The sequence below is a fragment of the Paroedura picta genome, chromosome 3 (assembly GCF_049243985.1).
Source record: "Paroedura picta isolate Pp20150507F chromosome 3, Ppicta_v3.0, whole genome shotgun sequence".
NCBI classification, from domain to species: Eukaryota; Metazoa; Chordata; class Lepidosauria; order Squamata; family Gekkonidae; genus Paroedura; species Paroedura picta.
This window is the reverse complement of record NC_135371.1, coordinates 6108695-6132809: the sequence shown is the minus strand read 5'-3', so window position 1 is coordinate 6132809 and position 24115 is coordinate 6108695. Positions and strand designations below refer to the sequence as shown.

The following is a 24115-nucleotide window of genomic DNA, read 5'->3' as shown; positions in this document are numbered from 1 at the left end:
GCCATCAGGAGGCCCACCAGTGGGGACAGAATTCCAGAAAACCTCCCACTGTGCCCACCCAGGCACCAAGAATAGAGAGGGTCCCTGCAACAGAGAGAATGCTCCATCTTTACCTTGTGGCTAAGAGTCACAGATGGGCCTCTGCTCCAGCTTGGTGCAGTGGTTAGGAGTGTGGACTTCTAATCTAGCAAGCTGGGTTTGATTCTCTGCTCCGCCCCCACATGCAACCAGCTGGGTGACCTTGGGCTGGCCACAGCACTGAGAAAGCTGTTCTGACCGAGCAGTGATATCAGGGCTCTCTCAGCCTCACCCACCTCACAGAGTGTCTGTTGTGGGGAGAAGAAAGGGAAGGTGATTGTAAGCTGTTTGAGACTCCTTCAGGTAGAGAAAAGCGGTATATAAGAACCAATTCTTCTTCAGTAATATCAGGGCTCTCTCAGCCTCACCCACCTCACAGGGTGTCTGTTGTGGGGAGAGGAAAGGGAAGGCGAATATAAGCCACTTTGAGACTCCTTCGGGTAGAGAAAAGCAGCATCTAAGAACCAACTTTTCTTCTTCATATGTTTATCCACTCCCCTCTTGAAGCTGCCTGTGCTTGTAACCACCGCCATTTGTGGCGCTTCTTGTAGCTGTGAATTCCACGTATTATTTCTTTCCTTTATCTTGCAGATGTTGGGCAGGTGCACAAGAATTTGGGAAATCCCCTTCTAGAGGAAGGGACTGAGCCCATGAGACCGAGAGACGCATTGGCGGAAAGGAGCCACCTTCTCTGTTCCTGCAAACGGGCAGCAAGACTAGGGAGTCGGCAGCAAGCCCCAGGCAGGGAGGGCAGACATGATCCAGTAGAGGGTGTGAAAGAGGAACACCTCTGTTGGGAAGGTAACTTAGATAGGGACGAACCCCGAAACCCCAATTGCAAGGGACTGGAGGCATGTGCCGATGAAGGAGGAAACTTCGGACCGAGATCAGGCCTCCTAAAATGGCAAAAAACGCACACGGGAGTGAAACAATACAACTGCTTCGAGTGTGGCAGGAGCTTCAGCCGAAGCACGAATCTTCTTGTCCACGAAAGGACCCACACGGGAGAGAAGCCGTTCGAGTGCGTGGTCTGTGGGAAGCGCTTCACCCACAGCTCCAATCTCAGGGCACACGAGAAAATCCACGCCGGAGAGAAGCCGTACGCATGCGCGGCCTGCGGGCTGACCTTCTACCACAGCTCAAGCCTTAGAGCTCATGAGCGAATCCACACCGGGGAGAACGTGTACAGGTGCCCGCACTGTGAGAAAGTCTTCACCCGCAGCTCGGTCTTCCGGAAACACGTGAGAATCCACACGGGAGAGAAGCCGTTCCAATGTTCCAAATGCGGGAAAAACTTCTCACAGAGGTGTCACCTCATTATGCACGAGAAGACCCACACGGGAGAGAAACCCTTCGGTTGCTCCAGCTGCCGGAGGAGCTTCAGGCGAAAATGCGACCTCGCGGCGCACCGGAGGATCCACACCGAGGAAGACCCATATAAATGTTCTCACTGTGGGAAGAGCTTCTCGCAGAAGTCCAACCTGGTGATACACGAGAGGATCCACACCGACGAGAACCCGTATCCGTGCTCGCAGTGCGGGAAACGCTTCCGCCAGAAGGGAAACCTCGCGATCCACCTGCGGATCCACACCGGGGAGAAGCCGTACCAGTGTGCAGCGTGCGGGAGGAGGTTCAGTCAGAAGGGGAGCCTCACGTCGCACGAGAGAACTCACTCAGCGGAGGAAAGGACCATTTGAGCGTTTGTTTAGAGAGGAGCAAACCAGCTATGTCGTTAGAAGGGAAGAAAAGGGCCTTTTCGGTCCTGGCCCCGACCTGGTGGAATGAGCTCCCGGGAGAGCTGCGGGCCCTGCGGGATCTTTCAACGTTCCACAGGGCCTGCAAGACGGAGCTCTTCCGCCAGGTTTATGGTTGAGGCCGGGGCAGATAATAGATCTATGCCCCCCCCCCCGGGGACTTGGGTTCTGGACCCGAAGCAAAACATCAGGACCTCCTCTCCACCCGCTAGTGGTGGGAGGGAGGGGGGGAAGTTGAGCGGCCGTTCTTGCCGTGCCGGTAATATTGGCAATGTTATTATTGTTTTTATGGGGTTTTAATGGGGATTTGTGATATTGTCACCCGCCACGAGCCGCAAGGGAGCCGATGCAGGGGTGACCATGAACCAGCTGAAAGAAGCAGTCAGAGACAGGGGTGCATGGCAAAGACTTTCCTATAGAAATGCCGAGGGTCGGACACAACTGAACAGAAGACATCATCATCATCATCATCATCCAAGGGGTGGGGAGTCAGTGTGTATATGTGTTGAGGGTATCATTTTCTGATTTGCTTCCACTTAAGCAGAATCTGCATTATTTTAAAAGCCCTGTATTTTTTTGGGGGGGGGAATATAGCACAGAACCCATCATTCAAAACATTCACAAATCCCATGGGTTACACAATTGTAGGAATGGCGCTAAAGCAGAGGAGGCCCAAAGTAGAGGTGGCTCTCCAGATGTCCATGGACTACAATTCCCATGAGCCCTCACTGCCTTCTCTTCCCCTCTATTTATATCAGATTGGCTATAGTGACTATTGGTCATCAAGTTTTTTTTTTTTTTTTTTTTTAATTATTTGATTTATTGACCGCCGCTTTTCACAGAGACTCGCAGCAGTTCACATAATAAAAATCGGTAAAACAGAATAAAACCCTGTAACATCCTTTCGCAACAACCGGCGGAAGGCGATAAAAATAGCCCCTTCCCCTCCCTCCCCGTCCAATTTGTTGTTTTTAGCCTTAGAAGGCGGCCTTCTGAATCTTTATTTCATCTCTGATCTATTTTCTCAAAGGCTCTTCCAAAAATATCTAAGGAATGTACGTCTCGCAGTAACTAACAGCTATAAACAGACTCCTGATATTCTTCAAATATTGCGTTCTTTGCATTGTTTAAAGGAAATACTGTCAGCTCCTTAGGTGAAGAGACAGAAAAGAATAAGTAAGCCCTGGGTCTCATGCTGTTTCTCAGCCCTGTCAAACCAGACAGGTGTGGACTGCTGTGTTGAAATAATTCTTAGGTACATGGAAACTTAATTCGGTACATGAGAAGCATTAAGCCTCTCCCCAAAGATGAGCTTCCTGTGGAACCGCTATTTGTTTTATTGGGAAAGCTCACATGTACAAATGAACAAGGCATGTTTCCACAGCGGGTGAACCTGGCAACCAGTGGGAGTTTTGGGTTGGAGGAACATGGGGGGCTTATGACGTCACTGATATCGGTACATCACTTCTAGGTACAATCTGGAAGTGGAAATGGGTAGATCTAGGAATCACTGGAAACCCAGCGGTAAAACCATAGTGGTTTTTGATGACTCCTAGAGCTACTCATTTCCAGGTTGTGCCCAGAAGAGGCCAGCTGCAATTGTTTTCTTTATTTTTGTCCCACTACCACTTGTGGGGGAAGAGTGGGTGAGAGGCAAAGAGCTATTTCAGGTTGAGAAAATGTTGTGAGGGGAGGCTTAAAACTCCTCTAGCCAGTGTCATGTTTCCCCCCCCCCCCTCTTCAGTGTTTTGCTGTTTCCCCTTCTGTCCTTTGTCTGTCTGGTTCTGCAGTTTTCCTTTTTTTCTTCCTCTTTTCTGTTCCCTAATTTCCCCTTCCTTCCTTCCTTCCTTCCTTCCTTCCTTCCTTCCTTCCTTCCTTCCTTCCTTCCTTCCTTCCTTCCTTCCTTCCTTCCTTCCTTCCTTTTTTCTTGTTCTGCCTCCTTTCTCTGTTTTTCCTTCCTCTCATCTCCCTGGTTAGCAAACAAAAACAGGAATCTGACAGAGTGATGGAAAGTCTTTATTTGTGGGTTTAAAGTGTTTTATGTACCACCTTATAGGGGGGGAGGAAAAACCTCTCAGGGCAGTTTGCATCAAAAGCAGATAAAATCGCATAAATTTATAATGACTTCAAATGGAAGAGCAGCCATAAAATGCTTACCCATAATTCCTAGCGACAATAAAACAGCAGCCACGAGATGCAGCCGTAAACCATCCAGCCGGCCATAAAAGGGTGGCTGTTAAAAGGGCCGCAGTAAAAGGCAGACATAAAGCAGCCAACAGCAGTGAAAGCTGCTCTGAAAGCCAGCAGATCTCTTAGCCTAACAAGGAGAGTTAAAAGCAGGGGTGGTCAAACTGCGGCCCTCCAGATGTCCATGGACTACAATTCCCAGAAGCCCCTGCCAGCATTCGCTGGCAGGGGCTCCTGGGAATTGTAGTCCATGGACATCTGGAGGGCCGCAGTTTGAATACCCCTGGTTAAAAGCTTCCTCTCACAATTCCAGATGGAGCCTCAATGGCTTCCCTCTTAGCCGTGAACTGATCCCGGAATACCTGGTGCTCCGGGATAGGAGGTGGCTACCGGGGACCTCTTTGTTCCAATCTCATGTTTTCTTTTAGGGGTGCTTTTGCTTTTTAAAGGTAGCTTTCGTTTCGAATGGCTTTAGCCAAATCGCTTTAGCTTTAGCTTCGGCAGTAGCTGCCACAACAAGAGTTTGCACAGTGCGGGTGAAGGTAAGCGGCGGCGGCCATTTTGTGGCTGGCTGTGCCTCCTGAGGCAACCATTTTGTGGAAGCCATTTTGAGGCTGCACTCGGGAGGCCAGACCCCACCACTAGGGCCTGGGGATCCCCCCTTTGGCAACTCTCCTCTAAACGGGGGGAAACCCCCTTCATCCTCCCACCCCAAATTTGTGAAGCCTTCAGTTGCAACTCTGCCCCCCGTCATGCCTGCTATCTCCTGAAACTTTTGGGAACAGCGGCACTGCCACAGGTGCCACGTGCCAACTGTGGCTTTGCAAATATTGGGTGGGGGAAGAGTGGGTATGAGGCAAAGAGCTCAGCCTGGATTGTGGGCAAAACTCTCCCAAAGGAGTCATAATAAAGAGATAACAGTATGGGCTCCAAGGGATGGGAAGAGGTGGGGGAAATTACGGGCATCGTGGGACCTAAAAGGTGAGGAGGGGCTGGGATGAGTAATAATGTTTGGCACTAAGCCATTCAGCTTTTCCCCCCCTGATGTGTGGAAATGCGGAAATGCCCTACATTTTGAGTAGGTGAGCCATCTGCATAAATCAAAAACCTTCCCTGGCCGGGAATTGAACCCGGGCCATGGCGGTGAAAGCGCCAAATCCTGACCACTAGACCACCAGGGAGTGAAACAATTAAACTGTCTCTGTATTCCAGCTTCTAATAGCCTAAAACCCCATGCGGAAAGCAAGAGTGGAATGAGCTTCTCGCATGGATTCCTCCCGTGTGACAAAAGCCTTCCCTGGGCAGAACTTGAACCCAGGATGTACTAATAATAAAACTATCAGGTCCCGAGAACTCCAATTTCACCTTCCCTGGCTGGGAATCGAACCCAGGCCGCAGCAGTGAGAGTGCTGAATCCTGACCACTAGACCACCAGGGAGAAAGACAAGAAAATGGTCTTTGTGCTCCAACTTCTGGTAGGCTAAACCTTCACGAAGAAATCGAGGAATAGACAAGCCACCGGTGTACTCCCCGCCTTAAATCCCACCCCTCCCAGTTCCATCCCTAAAATCTCCAGGTATTTCCCAGCCCAGAGCTGGCAACCCTATAACAGAGAGGACCTGGCAACTGTGACTAAAATCAGCCTCCTCGGTGAAAAGGGGAAGGAAATATTTGGAGGCAAAAAGCAAATGCCCCACAGTTAGCAGAGGATGGTTTCGATCCATCGACCTCTGGGTTATGGGCCCAGCACGCTTCCGCTGCACCACTCTGCTGGCTGCCTGAGGAGAGTGCCTCTCTGGCTCCTGTTGATGTGTCACCTCTGCAGCACAACTGGTAGATATTTCTGGCTGTCAACCAAATGGCAATTTGAATGCCTTCGGGGACCTTCTTTGTATGTGTCTGGCTGGGGCTGAGTGGAGAAGGAAATGGGATAGTCCTTGGTCCCGCTATGCCTAGCTAAACACCACTGAGCCTTTTTAATAAATTGGACATAGGAGAAGGCACCGTGGAAAGTCTGGCCTGTCTGCACTGTTCCCAGGATGATTTGAAGCAGCAAAATCGGTCCACTTCTGAAGGCAGGCAAAGGGCAGACACCTATGGGCAGGGCTCCCTTACTGGCTAGGAACAAGGAACATAATGAAGGTATGGACCTCTATGTGCCAACCTCCAGGCGATGGAGAATGCGACCTGTCAGTCAACAGACGATGCTGCCAGCAGTAACGTCGATGAAAATCCGCTGACAGCTAAGCTACCAGCTGTAGAATCAAATAACCACCTTTATTATAATAGAGTTATGCCATCACGTGGACCGATTGCAAATTATGTTTTCACATCCATTTGCGCAGTGACAGAACTGTAAAATGCAATTAAATATACATGGGTATGATCGGCATCGATAAGAATAAGTAAACACAGCATTCTTCATCGGCTTGATGCCTGTCACTTACACAATGGCTCTTGTAATGACTGGTAATGACTGGGGAAGGCACTGGCAAACCACCCCGTATTGAGTCTGCCATGAAAACGCTGGAGGGCGTCACCCCAAGGGTCAGACATGACCTGGTGCTTGCACAGGGGAGACCTTTACCTTTACCTTTAGGTATGATCGCCATCGATAAGAATAAGTAAACACCGCATTCTTCAGCTGCTTGATGCCTGTCACTTACACAATGGCTAGGTCTCCAATACATCACACACATAAAGCCAAAAATAAGGAAAGCTAAAATCAATATGAGGATGATGGTGTACCTAAAGACATATGCTACAATTAAATGCCAATCCCATAATCCAGTGGTTAACCTTCCTAATAAACCTTCCTAATGCTGTGACCCTTTAATCCAGTTCCTCATGTTGTGGCGACCCCCAACCCTAAAATTATGCAAGTGTTCTTTCACAGAAATTACACCAAAACTGACCAACGGCGTGAAGATCCATTGTTCATGATTGTATACAAATTGTTTTTTTCCAGGGTTTCTCAGTTCGGTTCTGTCTCTTGTCCCACCATGCTGATCTCGCTCTTTTCCGCTGCTTCAGACAGATGAACGCTCTATCTCGATCTACCCCGCAAGGCTGTTGTGTGGATGGCAACCCCCCTCCCCGGCCAAGCTGCTCCTGTGAAAGCGTCGTTCAACTCCCAAAGGGATCCCGACCCCCCAGGTTGAGAACCACTGCTATAATCCTAACATGGAATCATAATCCAATTTACCACACGGTTGTAAAGGGCCTGGGGTCTCTTGAAATTACAGTCTCTTGAAATTACAGCCCATCTCCAGATGAGAGACTTCCCCTGGACAAAATGGCTGCTCTAGAGAGAAGGACTCTATGGTACCGTGCACAACCCTTTCCCTAAATCTAGTTTCCCAAACTGGATGTGGCAACTCTGTCCCCACATCAACCAGGGAGGAAACTGGCATCTCTACATCTCCCTCAAAGGCAAAATGCAGAACTTGCTCTACCAGGGATTACAAAACTGTAGGGTGATGCCGATGGTTGCCAACCTCCAGTTGGTGCCTGGCAATCCCCCAGAATTAGAAATTACCTCTGGACTACAGAGATCCGTCTCTCGGGGGAAAATGGCCGTTTTGGAGGGTGCTCTGGGGCATGGTGCCCCACTGAGATAGGGTTGCCATCTCTGGGTTGGGGAATACCTGGAGACTTTGGGGGTGGAGCCGGGAGTGGGCGGGATTTGGGGCAGGGAGTGTCCTCAGTGGAGTATAAAGCTATGGAATCTGCCCTTCAAAGCAGCCCTTTCCTCCAGGGGGACTGATCTGTGTCACCTGGAGATGAGCTGTGAATCCCCAGGTCTCATCTGGGGAATGCTACCCCTAACTCCCCTGCCTAAACCCTGCCCCCTCCCCCCAAATCTCCAGGTGTTCCCCAGGGATAAGTTGGCCACCCCATCCGTCCTGACTGATACGGCCCTCCAAAGTGTATTAAAGCAGGGGTAGTCAACCTGTGGTCCTCCAGATGTGCACGGACTACAATTCCCATGAGCCCCTGCCAGCAAACGCTGGCAGGGGCTCATGGGAATTGTAGTCCGTGCACATCTGGAGGACCACAGGTTGACTACCCCTGTATTAAAGAATGCCACCTTTTCTCCTTGCTCCCCGAATTAGATTCTCCTTCCTAATAATAACAAATGTATTTTCATAGCCCGCCCTTCCTGGTTGGCTCAGGGCGAGTAACGACTTCCCTTTTCTCTTCTTGTTCTATTAACATTCATTTCACGTGTCACAACAGCAAAGCACCTCCTCTGCAGATGCCTACAAACCTGCCCGCGAATAGCGGCATCTCTACAACAGGAGGGAACGAGAGAACCAGACTAGGCAGATTCCCACGTTCTCCGTGCCCGCAAGAATTTACGACGAGCCTCTCTCGGGCAGCAAGGTCCGATTTGCGGGGAGAGACCTGAGTCGCATCCGCGTTTAAATTCCTCGGACGCCTGTTTGGGTCGGGGGGGGGGGGGAGTGGGAGAATCAGACACGCGTCCGGCCTGATCGTGAGAACGCCGTCAAGGGCGTGGCTCGGGCGAGGCTGCGGCCAGCAGAGGGCTCCCGAGAGGAGGCGCGTTTGCTCTCGCTCGGCCGGCCCGAGGGAAGGTGCGGCGCGGAGCTTCCGAGGTCAAACGCGTGCAAGATCCGGGTCGATCCCCCCCGCCCCGTGTGAACGGGGTTTGATTGCACGAGCTTAGCGTGCAAAGCGGCGGGGAGAAACGGGCAGAGCCGACAAGGATGCGCAACCGGACTCTTCCAAATATATATTATTTAGAAGATATGTAATTATAGAATTCCCCTCCTTGTTACAGTCTAAACACCGGGAAGGAGCGATTCCCCTTTTCGGTGTCACTCCGCTTCTCCAAACCGAAGGGAGGGCGGTTCCGATCCTGCGCCCGTTTTGCTCGGGAGAAAGGTCCGCCGGCTTCGGTTAAGCGCTTGCCTAGAAGAGCTTGCTTGGAAACGGAGGGGCAGCGTCGCATCCTTTTAATCCGGATTAAAGCCTGATTCTTCCCCTCCGTCTCGGTACTTTCAAAGGAGGATTGACCTAAACGTTGTGCCGGGCCCCTCCGCACGGTGAAGGAAGCTGCCGATTGGGAGCCCGTGGTTTGCAAAAAGGGTTGCCAACCTCCAGGCAACCCCTGGAGATCTCCAGGAATGACAACAGGTTTCCAGACGACAGAATTCAGTTCCCTTGGAGGAAATGGCAGCTTTGGAAGGTGGGCTTTATGACTTAATAATCATTAATAATTTTATATTGTGGCCTTCCCTCCTCGGCTCAGGACGGGTGACATCAAAGTTAAATTTATCCAGACATACATTAAATCTATATGATGTCCTATTCTCTGCTGAAATCCCTGCCCTTCCCAAACTGCTCTAACTCGGGATCCGTTTCCAAAATTTCCAGGTCTTTCCCAACTCACCCTATTTGCAAACAATATGAATATGAATAAGGGTTAATCTTGTGCTTCTGTACGATGGAGGAAAATGGAACAATTTTTTAATGGTTGTGAACCGCCCCAAGTTGACTGGCTGGGACGGGTGGTATATAAATCCAATTATGGACTAATTAATAATTAATAAGCTTTGTTTCCCACCCCTCGCCAGCTTCTCAGGACGGCTAACAACATAATTAAAATGCAACATAAAGGTAAAGGTAACAGTATCCCCTGTGCAAGCACTGGGTCATGTCTGACCCTTGGGGTGACGCCCTCTAGCGTTTTCATGGCAGACTCAATACGGGGTGGTTTGCCAGTGCCTTCCCCAGTCATCACTGTTTACCCCCCAGCAAGCTGGGTGCTCATTTTACCAACCTTTGGAGGATGGAAGGCTGAGTCAACCTTGAGCCAGCTGCTGGGATCGAACTCCCAGCCTCATGGGCAGACCAGCATTTCTGCTGCCTTACCACCCTGCGCCACAAGAGGCTCAAAATACAACATAGGACTACATTAAAAAGTCCTTGCATCTAGTTGGGTTCCAACCCAAAATATTGGACTACTGGATGGACCTTTGGTCCACTGTGACACAGCATTTCTGATGTTCTAGAACAGGGGTAGTCAAACTGTAGCCCTCCAGATGTCCATGGACTACAATTCCCACGAGCCCCTGCCAGCGAATGCTGGCAGGGGCTCGTGGGAATTGTAGTCCATGGACATCTGGAGGGCCACAGTTTGACTACCCCTGTTCTAGAACATTCCACAGCAGTGGAGCCACGACCAAAAAGACCCTGCACCCGTTGGAAGCCAATCTCCTTCATCAGCTGATCTTCCAGCCCCCAGGGTGGGCTGGGGGACAGCGACATTGGACTAAGCTGCCTCCTGGAGGCACCTGGTTATGGCTACCATGAGACACAGAGTGTTGAACTGGATGGGCCATCGGCCTGGTCCAGTATGGCTTCACTATGTTCTTATGACATTGTCCTTCTATTTTGTTGAGGTTACGGATCTTTGAATGAGACAGAGGACATCCTGGGAAGCCCCCTACATGAGAAAAAGCAAAAGACGTCATCAGGATGTATTGAAGAGAGAATCGACTTGTTCCATCAGCAGGGAGAGGTTGTTGAAAGCCAGCATCGAAACACAGCATGGAAGAGGTCTGAGAAATCTACTTCTTGCCTAGTGGCTTACAAAGCACAGAGTGACTCAGGCGAGCTCCAGATAAATCTAAGAAACAAAACAGATGAAATAATCCATAATATCGACGAGGATGGTGTTACAGAATATGTGAAAAGCTGCAACCAAAACTCAATCCTCGTCCCATGTGATGAAACAAACGGGGTTGAGAAACTCCACAAATGTCTGGAGTGTGGGAAAAGCTTCCATTACAGATCCAACCTTGTCGCGCATGAGAGGACCCACACAGGAGAGAAGCCTTTTCAATGCGCCCACTGTGGGAAACGGTTCCGTTTGAGCTCACATCTCTACAGGCATCAGAAGCTGCACACGGCCGACCAGCCGTACGCATGTCCAGACTGTGGGAAACTCTTCCGCCACAAAACCAGTCTTGATGCGCATCAGAGAACCCACATGGGTGAGAAGCCCTTTAGGTGCTTGGACTGTGGGAAGAGCTTCACGCATCAGTCAGGCCTCATTGTCCACAAAAGAACCCACACGGGAGAAAAACTGCACTGCTGCACCAAGTGCGGGAAAAACTTTCTTGATAGGTCGACCTTAGCGGCGCATGAGAGAGCACACAGGGGAGAGAAGCCGCATAAGTGCGCTGAGTGTGGGAAGACGTTTATTCACAGATCCAGGCTCATTGTGCACGAGGAGACCCACACGGGAGAAAAACCGTATAAATGTTCTGACTGTGGCAAATGCTTCAGCTTAAGCTCCGCCCTCCTCATGCACCAGCAGATACATATCGGGGAAAAGCCTTACCAGTGCTCAGACTGTGGCAAAAGCTTTGTGCAGAGAGGAAACCTCGTGGCCCACGAGAGAACCCACACGGGAGAGAGGCCATATGAATGCCCGGACTGCGGGAAATGTTTCATCGTCAGCTCCAGCCTCCGAACACACCGAAGGACCCACACAGGGGAGAAGCCCTACAAATGCCCGGACTGTGGAAAGAGCTTCAGTCAGAGTTCGGTCCTCATGCGGCACCAGAGGATCCACACGGGCGAGAAGCCACACAAATGCTCAGACTGTGGGAAACTCTTTTCTCAGCGGTCGAGCCTGATTTCACATGCACAAACCCATGTGAGAGTGGTGTCAAAATGACTGTAAGCAGAAGAATGAGAATTGTACTTCCCAAAAAGATCTATGTCGTTGTGCGTGTTTTTATTTTAAGTGGTGAGGATTTCTGGCAAGGATCCAGGCCTCAGCACATGTTTCCCTTCCCCTCCTTCCTTATCCTTCTTTAAATACTTGAAGATGGCTGGCTATCAGATCCCCTCTCAGTCGTCTCCTCTCCAGGCTAAACAGACCAAGCTCCCCCAACCTTTCCTCATACGTCTTGGTCTCCAAACCCCTCACCATCTTTGTTGCCCTCCTCTGGACATGCTCCAGTTTGTCTACATCCCTCTTCAACTGGGGTGCCCAAAACTGAACACAGGACTCCAAGTGAGGCCAAACCAGAGCAAAGTAAAGCAGAGTAAAATGGTTATGTCTGAAATGACAGTAAATATCCATTAGCAACCAGTTGCTAAGAACACAAAGGTAGTTTAGAATCATAGAATCATAGAACCATAGAGTTGGAAGGGGCCATGCAGGCCATCTAGTCCAACCTCCTGCTCAACGCAGGATCAGCCCTAAGCATCCTAAACCATCCAAGAAAAGTGTGTATCCCACCTTTGCTTGAAGACTGCCAGTGAGGGGGAGCTCACCACCTCCTTAGGCAGTCTATTCCACTGCTGAACTACTCTGACTGTGAAATTTCCCCCCCCCCCCCTGATATCTAGCCTATATCGTTGTACTTGTAGTTTAAACCCATTACTGCGTGACCTTTCCTCTGCAGCCAACGGAAACAGCATCCTGCCCTCCTCCAAGTGACAACCTTTCAAATACTTAAAGAGGGCTATCATGTCCCCTCTCAACCTCTTCTTCTCCAGGCTGAACATTCCCAAGTCCCTCAACCTATCTTCACAGGGCTTGGTCCCTTGGCCCCAGATCATCCTCGTCGCTCTCCTCTGTACCCTTTCAATTTTATCTACGTCCTTCTTGAAGTGAGGCCTCCAGAACTGCACACAGTACTCCAGGTGTGGTCTGACCAGTGCCGTATACAATGGGACTATGATATCTTGTGATTTTGATGTGATGCCCCTGTTGATACAGTCCAAAATGGCATTCGCCTCTTTTACCGCTGCATCACACTGCCTGCTCATGTTTAGTTTACAATCCACAAGTTTGAAAAGACCCCCAATAACACAGGGCCGAACTCTTACTGGTGGAAAAAGTCCCCTCCTATTACCTCATGGCTATTGAAAAGCTCTTAAATGGAATATGACAAAAAAGAAAAAGAAAAAAGTCGGAATGGTTAGTAAAACACTGAACTGATTTGCTGATTGCCACTGTGGGATAATAGGCGAATTTCCTCCAGGCTAGGCTGGATTCTGGAGATTCTCATTGGAGGGATCACTTGGACATAAAACTGGGGTCACCGTGGATGGGCAGGTAGTTGTGAGTGTCCTCCATTGTGCAGGGGGTTGGACTAGATGACCCTGGAGGTCCCTTTCAACTCTTTAATTCTATGATCCTTTGCAGTCACGTCATAGCCATGTACCAGTGTGGCCAGATGTATCTGGACTTCCTCATTGTGCTAGAAAGGCTGCCAGCTGCAGGTTGGAAACAGATCTCCACGCTACAGGGGTCACTTCCTCTGGAGAAAGGGGCAGATTTGGAGCGTGAACTCCATGGCATGTTACCCCTTGTGAGCGCCCTCTTTTCTCCAAACTTTCATCCCACCCCCGAGCTTCATCCCCAAATCTGGAGTTTCTCAGCTTGGATCTGCTACCCTGCATCTCTCATCTATTGGCAGGGGGGGGACCTGCCCACCCTACGGTGCTTCCTTGAGTAACAGCTCAGCAGAAGGGAGCAGTGACTCAGAAAAGCTCATAAACTGCCACACGTTTTGTTAGCCTTTGAGACGCCCCTGGGAGTTTTGCACATGCTAAATAACACGCTGTCAACCCCGACTCCCCCTCCTCACTCCACTGAGGTCTCTCCCTGCCCCACTTCCGGCTCTACCCCCAAAGTCTCCAGGTATTTCCTAACCTGGAGCCGGCAGCCCCATCTCCGTGCCACAGAATCCATGCTCCAAAGCAATCATTTTCTCCGGGGAGACTGATCTCTGTAGTCTGGAGTCCATTTCTAATTTGGAGGGAGTGCCAGACTCTCAACTGGAGGTTGGCAGCCCTAGGCATCCCCCCGATTTTGTATTTCCTGGTAGAGCAAGGTCTGTATTTTACCTTTGGGGGAGATGTAGAAGTGCCAGTTCCCCCCTGGCTAGCAGCAAGGCATGAAGGCATAAAGTTGCGGGATCAAACTTGGGAAACTCCTAGAGATTTGGGGTTGAGGCCTGGGAAGGGCAAGGAGGCCATCTACTCCAAACCCCTGCTCAACGCAGGATCAGCCCAAAGCATCCTTACTATTTATTTGATTTATATACCAACCCTCATTGCGACCACCCTCCAGAACGTCTATTTTCCCCAGGGAGATTGATCTCTACTCTGGAGACGGACTATAATTCCAGGGGATCCCCAGGTCCCACCTGGAGGCTGGCATCCCTACAACCTCCCCTGCCACAAATGTTCAAGTGGGTCGCCGTGTTGGTTTGAAGCAGTGGAACAAATTCAGAGTCCATCAGGGGCACCTTGAAAACCAACCAAACATATATATCTTGAATAAAACTTAGCTGGTCTTCAAGGTGCTCTGAATTTGCCCTGCCAAAAATGTTGCTAGTCTTTCAGGTGCTCCTGGGCTCTTTTCCCTCCCCACCCCACAACAAACCCACCGCCCAGCACGCAGAAAGATGGGCAAGAAAACTCCAGAGGAAGCACGCAAGAAAGACTGCGGAGATCCAAAGGCGCTGAACCTCTTTCTGCACCAAAAGGGCGAGGGGGTCTCCCTCCAAAGGGTTAAAACCACCAATCGCGCTTCGGGGAGCGCCGGAAGTGGCGTCACGAAGAGTCTAGTGAAGCCACTTCCGGTGCCCTTTCTTCCTTATTCTTCCTGGTGGGAATCTGGCTTTTGAATTGCCTCCTCCGTACTCCGGAGCTGCTGCGGGGTCTCCCCTCCGGAGAGGGTCTGCTGCTGCTGCTGCCTTACCAAATTTGCAAAGGGAGGTGAGTTTTGGGAACCTTGTGGAGGAAAGGGGAGACGCAGTGATGGAGAACAGCATCCCTCGTCTCCAGAGGATGGAGGGAAACACTGAATTCTCCCGGAGGAGAAAAGAAGGGAAGCCGCACTTGCCTTCCAGAATTAACTCCCCCTCCTCCTCCTCAAGATTGCCCCTCCTGTGTAGGGTTATACAGAACAAATTCAAGTGGGTAGCTGTGTGAAGCAGCACAAGAAAACAAAATCAGAGTCCAGTGGCCCCTTTAAGTCCAACAAAGATTTATTCAAGGCACTTTTCCAGTGCAAGCACTCTTCCTGCTTGCACTGGAAAGCTCAGGCCTTGAATAAATCTTTGTTGGTCTTGAAGGGGCCACTGGACTCTGATTTTATACAGAACAAAGTTTTGAGTCCAGTGGCACCTTTAAAGCCGGCAAAGTTTTATTCCTCAGATGTGTGCTCATAAGACCTTATGATGCCTTGAATAAAGGTTTGCTGGTCTTAAAGGTGCCACTGGACTCAAAGTTTGCCCTGTGCCTTTAGAGCAGGGGTAGTCAAACTGCGGCCCTCCAGATGTCCATGGACTACAATTCCCAGGAGCCCCCTGCCAGCATTTGCTGGCAGGGGGCTCCTGGGAATTGTAGTCCATGGACATCTGGAGGGCCGCAGTTTGACTACCCCTGCTTTAGAGTAACATGGTGACCCACTTTAATCTGGGATTATATGGTTAGGGTGTAAAAGAAAACCCCACCAAAACCTATAATGGCTGACCAGTTGCCACCCAAAAGAGCTACAAGCCAGGCACAGAGGACAGCACTACCTCCCTTATATTTGAAGGTATGCTGCCTTGGAATGTGGAGGTTCAGTTTCTATATAGTATCTAATTCCAGGGAGCTTCTTCTGTGAAACATGGATCTGTGTTTAAGATCAGAAACACCTTGAATAAAATGTTGTTGATCTTAAAGGTGCCACTAGACTCAAACTTCAGACCAACACAGATCCTCCCCACCTGAGTCTGAACTATAATTCAGTGATTTTTTATACCATTATTCTGCCTTGGAAGTTCATTAGATCAGCAACGGCAAGGCCTGGAAGTTCAAAATGACACTCTGAACTTAAATGAGCTTATTCAAGCTTCCGTGGGCATGCCCACTTTTTCAGACATCTGAAGATATCTTGCCCGTGAAAGCTCGAATAAAACTTTGGTGGTTTTGCAGGTTCCACTGGACTCAAGTTCAGTCTTAGTTATTCTAGCATTTTGAAGGAATCTGGGATGCCTCACTCTCTATGGGTGCTTTTATCTTGTGTACTCTTCTTAGGAAAGTTAATGCCTGTTGCATTGGGGCATTTCCTCCATGCCAGGAGATTTGTGGTTAATCCCAATTTTCATAGCTAACAAAACTTGGGAGAGTCAATTTGGGTTAAGTTGTATTCACTTGAGATTGAAATGCAAGGCAAACATTTGATCACAATGAAAATGTGAATGTCTACATTAAGAGAAAAATGGGCAAATAGATAGTCAATTGCTGACGGTAATAAACTAATAAATTCATGGGGATTTGGGGGTGGAGCCTAAGAAATGTGGGACTTGGACTTTAGTGGGATCCACCATCCAAAGCAGCCAATTTCTTCAGGGGAGCTGATCTCTTTAGTCTGAAGATGAGCTGTCATTCTGGGGGTCCCCAGCTCTGCGTGGAGTTTGGTCACCCTAGTGGCTTCTAATGTCTACATTAGAGCCAGTTTGGTGTAGTGGTTAGGAGTGCAGACTTGTAATCTGGCATGCCAGGTTCGATTCTGCACTCCCCCACATGCAACCAGCTGGGTGACCTTGGGCTCACCACGGCACTGATAAAACTGTTCTGACCGGGCAGCGATATCAGGGTTCTCTCAGCCTCACCCACCCCACAGGCTGTCTGTTGTGGGGAGAGGAATGGGAAGGCGACTGTAAGCCGCTTTGAGCCTCCTTCGGGTAGGGAAAAGCGGCATATAAGAACCAACTCTTCTTCTTCTTCTTCTTCTTCTTCTTCTTCTTCTTCTTCTTCTTCTTCTTCTTCTTCTTCTTCTTCTTCTTCTTCTAATATTATCAGTAAAATAAAGCATTACAATAAAAAATTGTGGCAGCAAATCCCTGTTAAACATAGAAGAAAATATTGGCTACGTCCGCCCTGCCCGCCTGTCAGCCTTAGAGGCATTGTTAGACATTAAGCCTCAGTAACCTGTACAACAACCCTTCAGAGTGGGCTTGTTCTGCTGTCTCATGCAATAAATATTGCCAGAGATTGTAACTAATCTGACTGATTGCAACTGGAGGTGAGAGAATCTGGGACATGTGCCTAATTCGTACTCCCAAAAGCCAGTTTATGAACTAAGATTGTTATTCCTGCTTGGACCTTGAATCTGTTAAACGTCTTCATTTTGCTGGTAGTTTCCTGCTCACTCTGTAAGGGCTGGTAATTTCCATCTGTGGAAGTGGGTGTTCACACGAAAGCTTCTCCCTCGAATAAAACTTGGTTAGTCTTCAAGGTGCTTCTGGATTTTCAATTTGTTCTGCTACTTCAGACCAACGAGGCTACCCACTTGTCAGCTTATATTAATTGTTTGTGCCTTAGCTAAAATTATTTGCCAGTTTTGGTCATATACAAATTGTTATGTTTTTTCCTTCATTTGTGGCCTTTGAAGGGACTTTTTACTTTGGTTTGACATTGGAGAAATGTTTGGTTGATGAAACCTTTACAACTGGGTCCCTTCCATTTTGGCTTCTTCCCATAATGCCGAGAGTTCAGTCTGATACCAGCTATGTATCAGCCATATTTACATCTCTCCAAAAAAGTTACATGGATTTTGGCTTTGGATAATGGGTTTATTGTGTCAGCGGTGGGATTCGAACCCAGGACCAGGAAGTCTTTATCTCCTGCTTCTAACCACTACAAAACAGCAGCCCTGATGCTTTTTTATGTTTGATCCTAGCAACCGGTTGCAGCTTCACCACTGCCTCCTGCTGGTTGGTTTGGAGAATTCCCTGCTGCTGGGAAAAACAGGCCAAAGCGTAGAAATGGAGAAGCAGGTTGCAGCAGCCTCGAAACTATGGCTGGCAGCTGGAGGAGCGGCAAAATCCCCGCAGCTTGTACACGTTAGGAGCATCAGACAGGTCCCGACAGCGGCAACACCGCAGGAAATGAAATGCGACACGAGGGAGAGGCGGCAACAGCGCTGGGAGGCCCAATTGCAGGAGTTCCTGAGGAAACTGCAGGCCTCTGACTCCGAATGGGGGAACGCACAGATGGCCGAGGAGCCCACGCCGTGGGAGGACACCCGGGCCTTCCTGGCCTCCTTCGAGCAAGTCGTCTCGGCGTGCCAATGGCCTCAAGACAAATGGGTCAGCTTCCTCTTGCCAGCCCTCAGCGGAGAAGCCAAGCAGGCCTTCAGCGGCCTCGGCGCCCAAGACAGAGAGGATTATGGGAAGGTGAAGGCCGCCATCTTGCGAAGAGATGCCGTCGCGAGGGAGAGGCGGCGCCAGCACTTCAGGCGGCTCTGCTACCAAGAGGCGGAGGGGCCGAGAGCGGTTTATAGTAGACTCCGGGAGCTGTGCCGCCAGTGGCTGAAAGCGGAGAAACACTCGAAGGAGGAGATTCTGGAAGTGCTGATCCTCGAGCAGTTCCTGACCGTCCTGCCCCAGGAGATGCAGGGCTGGGTCCAGGAACAGGGCCCCGGATCCTGCACTGAGGCCGTGGCCCTGGCTGAGGATTACTTGTTGAAGCAGAGGCATGAGGCCGAGAATCGGCAGCAGAAAGCTAAAGAGCTGGGCACCGAGGGATTTGAAGAGCTGCAGGCTCCGGATTATGAGGCCCAGGTGAGGTCTGACATCGAGGGTTTGCCTTTTTCTGGTTGCTTTCACGTCTCAGCCTCACCTCCCTCGCAGGGTGCCTGTTGTGGGGAGAGGAAGGGAAGGCAATTGTAACCCGCTTCGAGATTCCTTCTGGTAGAGAAAAGTGGGGTATAAAAACTAACTCCTCTCTCTCTTTCTCTCTGGTTTTGTTTCCCTTCCAGGTTTCGGTTCCGTTTGTGGAGGCTGCTGCAGATTCTTCCGAGGCCAGCCAGGTTCCGCTGCCGGATGCCTGGACTGGAAGGGAAGCAACTCCAGAGTATAGCAAAGCACTGCCTTTGCCAAGTAAGTAAAGGGCCTGTGATTAGGGGACACTGCCTCATCTTACTGGATCGTGGATTCTGTTGAGTCATCAGGTTGCTTCTGAAGCAGCGGAACAGTTTTTGACTCCAGCAGCATCTTTTAGGCTGTCAAAGTTTTATTCCTGGGATTTTATTCCTCTTGTGTAGTGGTCCCCAACCTGTTTATCACCGGGGACCACTCAACGCTTGACAATTATACTGAGGCCCGGTGGGGGGGGGGATAGTTTACTCCTCTACTCTCAACCACTGCCCTAACACTCTCTGATCGCTCTGGTAATGTTTAAACATCCCTTCAAAATAAGATACAGACTCGCCACAACAATGAACATAAGGAACATTTTATTTTCATGGACATTTTAACTCATGACAATGACAAATCAGTGGGAACCCTGAGCTTGTTTCTCTGCAACGAGATAGTCCCATCTGGGAGTGATGGGAGACAAGGACACCCAAAGTGTGTTGTAAAGGGCCGGGGGGGATGAAATAAAGGGCCGGGGGGGGGGAGAAGGCGTCCTTCGCGGCCCACCTCCAATTAGTCGACGGACCACATGTGGTCCGCAGCCCACAGGTTGAGGATCGCTACTCTTGTGGATGACCACAAGATGTGCACAGCTATGCTTCTCAACTATGTTCTGTATGGTCGCATCACTTCTGGGGTTTCCTGAAGCCTGAAGAATGTTGCAGGGGTTTCTCAACAGTAAAAAAGTTGAGGAAGGCTGATGAAGCAGTTAAGAGTGGCAGTTTCTAATCTGTTGAACTGGGTTTGATTCCCCACTGATTCCCCATGATTCCACATGCAGACAGCTGGGTGACTTTGGGCTAGTCACAGTTCTCTCAGAGCCGTTCCCACTGAGCAGTTCTCTCAGAGCTCTCTCAGTCCCACCTTCCTCGGAGGGTGTCTGTTTTAGGAAGAGGAAGGGAAGGCAATTGTAAGCCACTTTGAGACTCCTGGTAGAGAAAAATGGGGTATAAAAACAAACTCTTCTTCTGTGTCATCATAGACTGGTGGGGGGTGAGGGTTATAAATATATTAAATGAAACATACTTGAAGGGCCATTATATAGAAGATGGAGCAGAGTTGTTTTCTGTTGCCCTAGAGGGTCGGGTTAGAACCAATGGGTTTAAATTAATTCAAAAGAATTTTCGGCTAAACATCTGGAAGAAGTTACTGACAGAGTGATTCCTCAGTGGGACAGAGGCTTCCTCGGGAGGTGCTGGGTTCTCCTTCTTTGGAAGTTTGTAAGCAGAGGCTGGATCGTAATCTGACAGAAATGCTGATTCTGTGAACTTAGGCAGATTGTCAGTGGGTGGGCAGAAAGGGATGTGCCAGGATTTGTCTCTGTGGTCCTTCCTTGCCTACCCAGGTAATTGCTAATTACCACTGTGGGATGGTAGGTGACTCTCCTCCAGGCTGGAGATTTTGGGTGGGGGGATCATTTGGACACAAAATTGGGGTCACCATGGTGTGTGTGTGTGTGTGTGGGAATCACTGGAGTATGAAATTGGGGCCACTGTAGGTGGGCAGGTAGGTCCTGCATTTAGGGGGTTGGACTAGATGACCCTGGAGGTCCCTTCCAACTCTGTGATTCTCTAAATTCCTGCAGGTAATAGGCAACAGTGGGAGCATGAGGGCATTCGCCTCCATCCAGAAGGCATTGACCGAACGGCGCTAAACATCGTATCTTTGGGACGAACGGAAAACCTCCAGAACAATATGAAAAAATTGGCTGTGAGCAAGCAGGGAAAGCTACAGGAGGAGAGGGCTGTAGAGGAATCCATTTTCTGTGCAGAAGCTGGAAAAGAAGCCCAAGTACAGGAAACGGTCTCCTACCCTGGGGTAAAAAACGCATCTTCCAACCTCACGAAACCCCAGAACGTCCACACCGGAGAGAAACCCCACCTGTCGTGCGACACTAACAGACAGAAGCACGTTATGCACGAGAGAGCCGACCCGGGAGACAATAAAGTGCTCAAATGTGGGAAGAGCTTCAGCCACGTCTCTAGCGCCAAGGAACCCCTGAGAATCCACGCCCTGGAGGCTCCCTATGGATGCAACTCCTGTGGCAAAAGTTTTGGCCAGAGCTCCGCCTTCCGGGAACACGTGAAGGGCCACGTGGGGGAGAGGCCGTACAGGTGCCTGGACTGCGGGCGGAGCTTCCACCGGAAGTGTTACCTGACAATCCACGAGCGGATTCACCGGGGGGAGAACCCGTACATGTGCATCCATTGCGGGAAATGCTTCTCCAAGGCCTCCAAGCTGGTCGTCCACGAACGGATCCACACGGGCGAGAACCCTTACATCTGCTCGGAGTGCGGGAAGAGCTTCAACCAGAAGGGAAACCTGAGGACCCACATGCGCATCCACACGGGCGAGAAGCCATACAAGTGCGCCCACTGTGCCAAGGTGTTCAGCCAGATGGCCGGCCTTCGCTCGCACGAGAAAACCCATAAGGGAGTCAAAAGAACTGTTTAATCCGGGCCTGGCCACCTTGCAGTTGGGTGGCTGGGCTTGGACTTGGCTGGTAGAAGCATGGGAGGGGGCTATAGATGAGCTTTCGCATTTGGCCCTGGTTGTCCCTAGCAGCCTAATTTGCCCCTGCTTGGAGGATGAGCCAGATTGGTGTATTGGCTAAGAGCAGCGGCTTCTAATCTGGCGAGCCGGGTTTGATTCCCTGCTCCTCTCCATGCAGCCAGCTGGGTGACCTTGGGCTTGTCACAGGCCTCATAATGCTGTTCTGACTAAGCTGTCCGAGTTCTCTCAGCTTCACCTAGGGGTGCCTGTTGCGGGGAGAGGAAGGGAAGGGAATTGGAAGCCCCTTTGTGACTCCCTCGAATGGTGAAAAACAGGGTATAAAAACCAACTCTTCTTCTTCGTGATAACAGTCAGTCAAGGCCTGATGAGAGAAGTAGGCCCATAAAATCTGGGGGTCTAATAGGTTTTTTGACACAATAAAATCAGAGTCCAGTAGCACCTTTAAGACCAACAAAGGTTTATTCAGGGCGTGAGCTTAAATCTTTGTTGGTCTTAAAGGTGCTACTGGACTCTGATTTTATTGTGCTACTCCAGACCAACACGGCTACCCTCTTGAATCAGGTTCTTTGACAGACAGCGATGTGAGTGTGCGGAATTCTTTATGGCTATATTACCCAGTTAGCCAAATCTCATTAGATCTTGGAATCAAAGCAGGGCTGCTCCTGGCTAGACTTGGCAGGGAAATTGGATCACTACACACAGGTGGGCAATTGTAAACCGCCTCTGTTTATCAAAATTTTCCCGCCACCTCCGCTAAAGAAATTTATAAAGTACAGCTTCCTAGCAATTAGGCCTATCAACATAGGGTATGAGTTTGTGTGACAGAATACCTCTTGGCCATTTCAAAATGCAGGTAATTGATGTGTTTGGCAAACTGAATTTTACAACTGCATAGCAAGCAGAGACGCCGTATCCCATTGTGTCAGGGGAAATGCTGTGTTACTGTCATCTGATTGAGTTTTTTTCTGTGAAATAAATTATTCCATATAAAATCTATGTGTGTTTGCGTGTGGAATATATTCTGTTTCCAAAGAGCAATTAAACCAGGCTTACTCAAGCAGGGTTCCTTGGCGGCTCTGCAAGGGTTTTCTGAATGGGTGGGAGTTAATAGTTTATACATTTTTTAAATTTGTGAAGGGCCTGAAGCGGGTGGGAAGGTCCCCAGGTGGGTGTGTACACAGCTGTGCTTCCCAACTATATTCTGCACAATCACACCACTTCTGGGGTTCCTCAACGGTAAAAAAAAAGTTGAGAAAGGCTGACTATGAATGATGTTAGCTGTTGGGTTGTCAGTATAGCCTTTAAAAAAAAAGATAATGAAAAATCGCATTTGTAAACCAAGGCTATGTGGAAAATCTGAAGTGTCTGGGCTTTCTGGTTTCAAAAAAAAATTGAGCAAAGAGATAGTTTTGTGAAGATGATGGTTGGTCTGGAGAAAGTGAAGGTTTTAAAAAGGTTGATTCTTCCTCTCCCCTTTTACTAGAAATTTTTGATGTGGAACACATGTTTAAGCTGAACTGGCTCTCCAGAATCCAATGGACCACAATTCCCATGAGCCCCTGTCCGCATCAAAGGCCTCTTGGGAATTGTAGTCCAGGATAAGGTCAGGGGCAGCACACTTTTTTCTCCAAGCTGTGGGCAAATCTAGCTACTTACTGGACAACATTGTCCTTGCTAGACTCTGTATAAGGTTCAATTCGGTATAAGGTGGGAATGACTCTCAGCTGCTGTCCCAACCCAGATAGATCCATACTGTGGATGCTGAGAAACAGGCCAAAGTTTCCCTTTGTAATTGACCTCCCATCAAAGGTTGACTGCCTCAGCTTGTGGAGGTTCCATCTAGCAGGGGATTGAACCCTGGATCCTTGGCATACAAAACAGACACTCTTTCACAGCTCCCTCCCTGAATGTTCCTAGCTGGATGTCCTGGAAATGTAAGCACCAACAATGAATCCTAGTGGAGCCAGCTAGGTGTAGTGGTTAAGAGCGATGACTTCTAATCTGGAGAGCTGGGTTTGATTCCCCACTCCTCTTCCACATGCAACCAGCTGGGTGACCTTGGGGCAGTCCCAGCTCTCTCAGAGCTCTCTCAGCCTCACCCACCTCCCAAGCTGTCTGTTGTGGGGAGAGGAAAGGAAGGTGATTGTAAGGCCCTCTGAGACTCCCTCAGGCAGTGAAAAGTGGGGTACAAAGAACAACTACTACTGCTACCTTATTTTTATAGATTCAGGTGGGTAGCCGTGTTGGTCTGAAATAGCACAACAAAATCAGAGATTTATCATATGGCTGTATTTGGATGTTGTGACACAGTTTACTAATTTAACAGAATTAACTTTTGCATTGTATTCCTACTGTCATGATGGAAGTTCACAGTCTGCTTGCACTCGAAAGCTCACGCCTTGAATAAATCTTTGTTGGTCTTAAAGGTGCCCCTGGACTCTGATTTTAATTTTTATAGACAGCCCTTCCTGGATGGCTCATTTATAATTATCCCTCACCCACCCACCTCTTTCCCAGGGCAGAATTGTAGGCAATCCGTTTAGTTCTTGTTTTAATGTTTAGGATATAATATATCTATTTTAAATGTCAATCTTTGCACATAATTATATATGTTCT

General features: G+C 49.4%; 2 protein-coding genes and 3 non-coding genes across 5 annotated transcripts in view; 2 read left to right on the top strand and 3 right to left on the bottom strand.

Annotated features, from left to right (window-relative positions):
• Positions 1 to 11745, top strand: part of LOC143834457 (uncharacterized) — a 61592-nt gene extending 49847 nt beyond the window's left edge. The window contains exons 9-10 of the mRNA XM_077331280.1: positions 670 to 1599; positions 10802 to 11745. Coding sequence (XP_077187395.1) covers positions 670 to 1599; positions 10802 to 11730 — 1859 coding nt within the window. The 3' untranslated portion in view covers positions 11731 to 11745. The remainder of the gene's footprint in view (positions 1 to 669; positions 1600 to 10801) is intronic.
• On the bottom strand, positions 5129 to 5200 carry TRNAE-UUC (transfer RNA glutamic acid (anticodon UUC)). Its single transcript has one exon. It is a non-coding gene; the product is annotated as a tRNA-Glu (tRNA).
• TRNAE-CUC (transfer RNA glutamic acid (anticodon CUC)) lies at positions 5386 to 5457 on the bottom strand. The gene has a single exon. It is a non-coding gene; the product is annotated as a tRNA-Glu (tRNA).
• Positions 5720 to 5791, bottom strand: TRNAM-CAU (transfer RNA methionine (anticodon CAU)). Its single transcript has one exon. It is a non-coding gene; the product is annotated as a tRNA-Met (tRNA).
• Positions 11746 to 14688: 2943 nt separating the features above from the next.
• Positions 14689 to 23903, top strand: LOC143834023 (uncharacterized). The gene is made up of 4 exons (XM_077330523.1): positions 14689 to 14792; positions 17749 to 18631; positions 18829 to 18949; positions 20571 to 23903. Exons 2-4 carry the CDS (start codon positions 17834 to 17836, stop codon positions 21437 to 21439), a joined length of 1788 nt encoding a protein of 595 aa, XP_077186638.1. The 5' UTR covers positions 14689 to 14792; positions 17749 to 17833; the 3' UTR covers positions 21440 to 23903.
• Positions 23904 to 24115: the final 212 nt, after the last annotated feature.

Bases quoted from the DNA above. Each gene is read 5' to 3' on its own strand.
- LOC143834023 (XM_077330523.1), top strand. From the start codon at position 17,834: ATGGAGAAGCAGGTTGCAGCAGCCTCGAAACTATGGCTGGCAGCTGGA. The intron at 18,632-18,828 runs GTGAGGTCTGAC...TTTCCCTTCCAG, and splicing joins CTCCGGATTATGAGGCCCAG to GTTTCGGTTCCGTTTGTGGA. The intron at 18,950-20,570 runs GTAAGTAAAGGG...AAATTCCTGCAG, and splicing joins CAAAGCACTGCCTTTGCCAA to GTAATAGGCAACAGTGGGAG.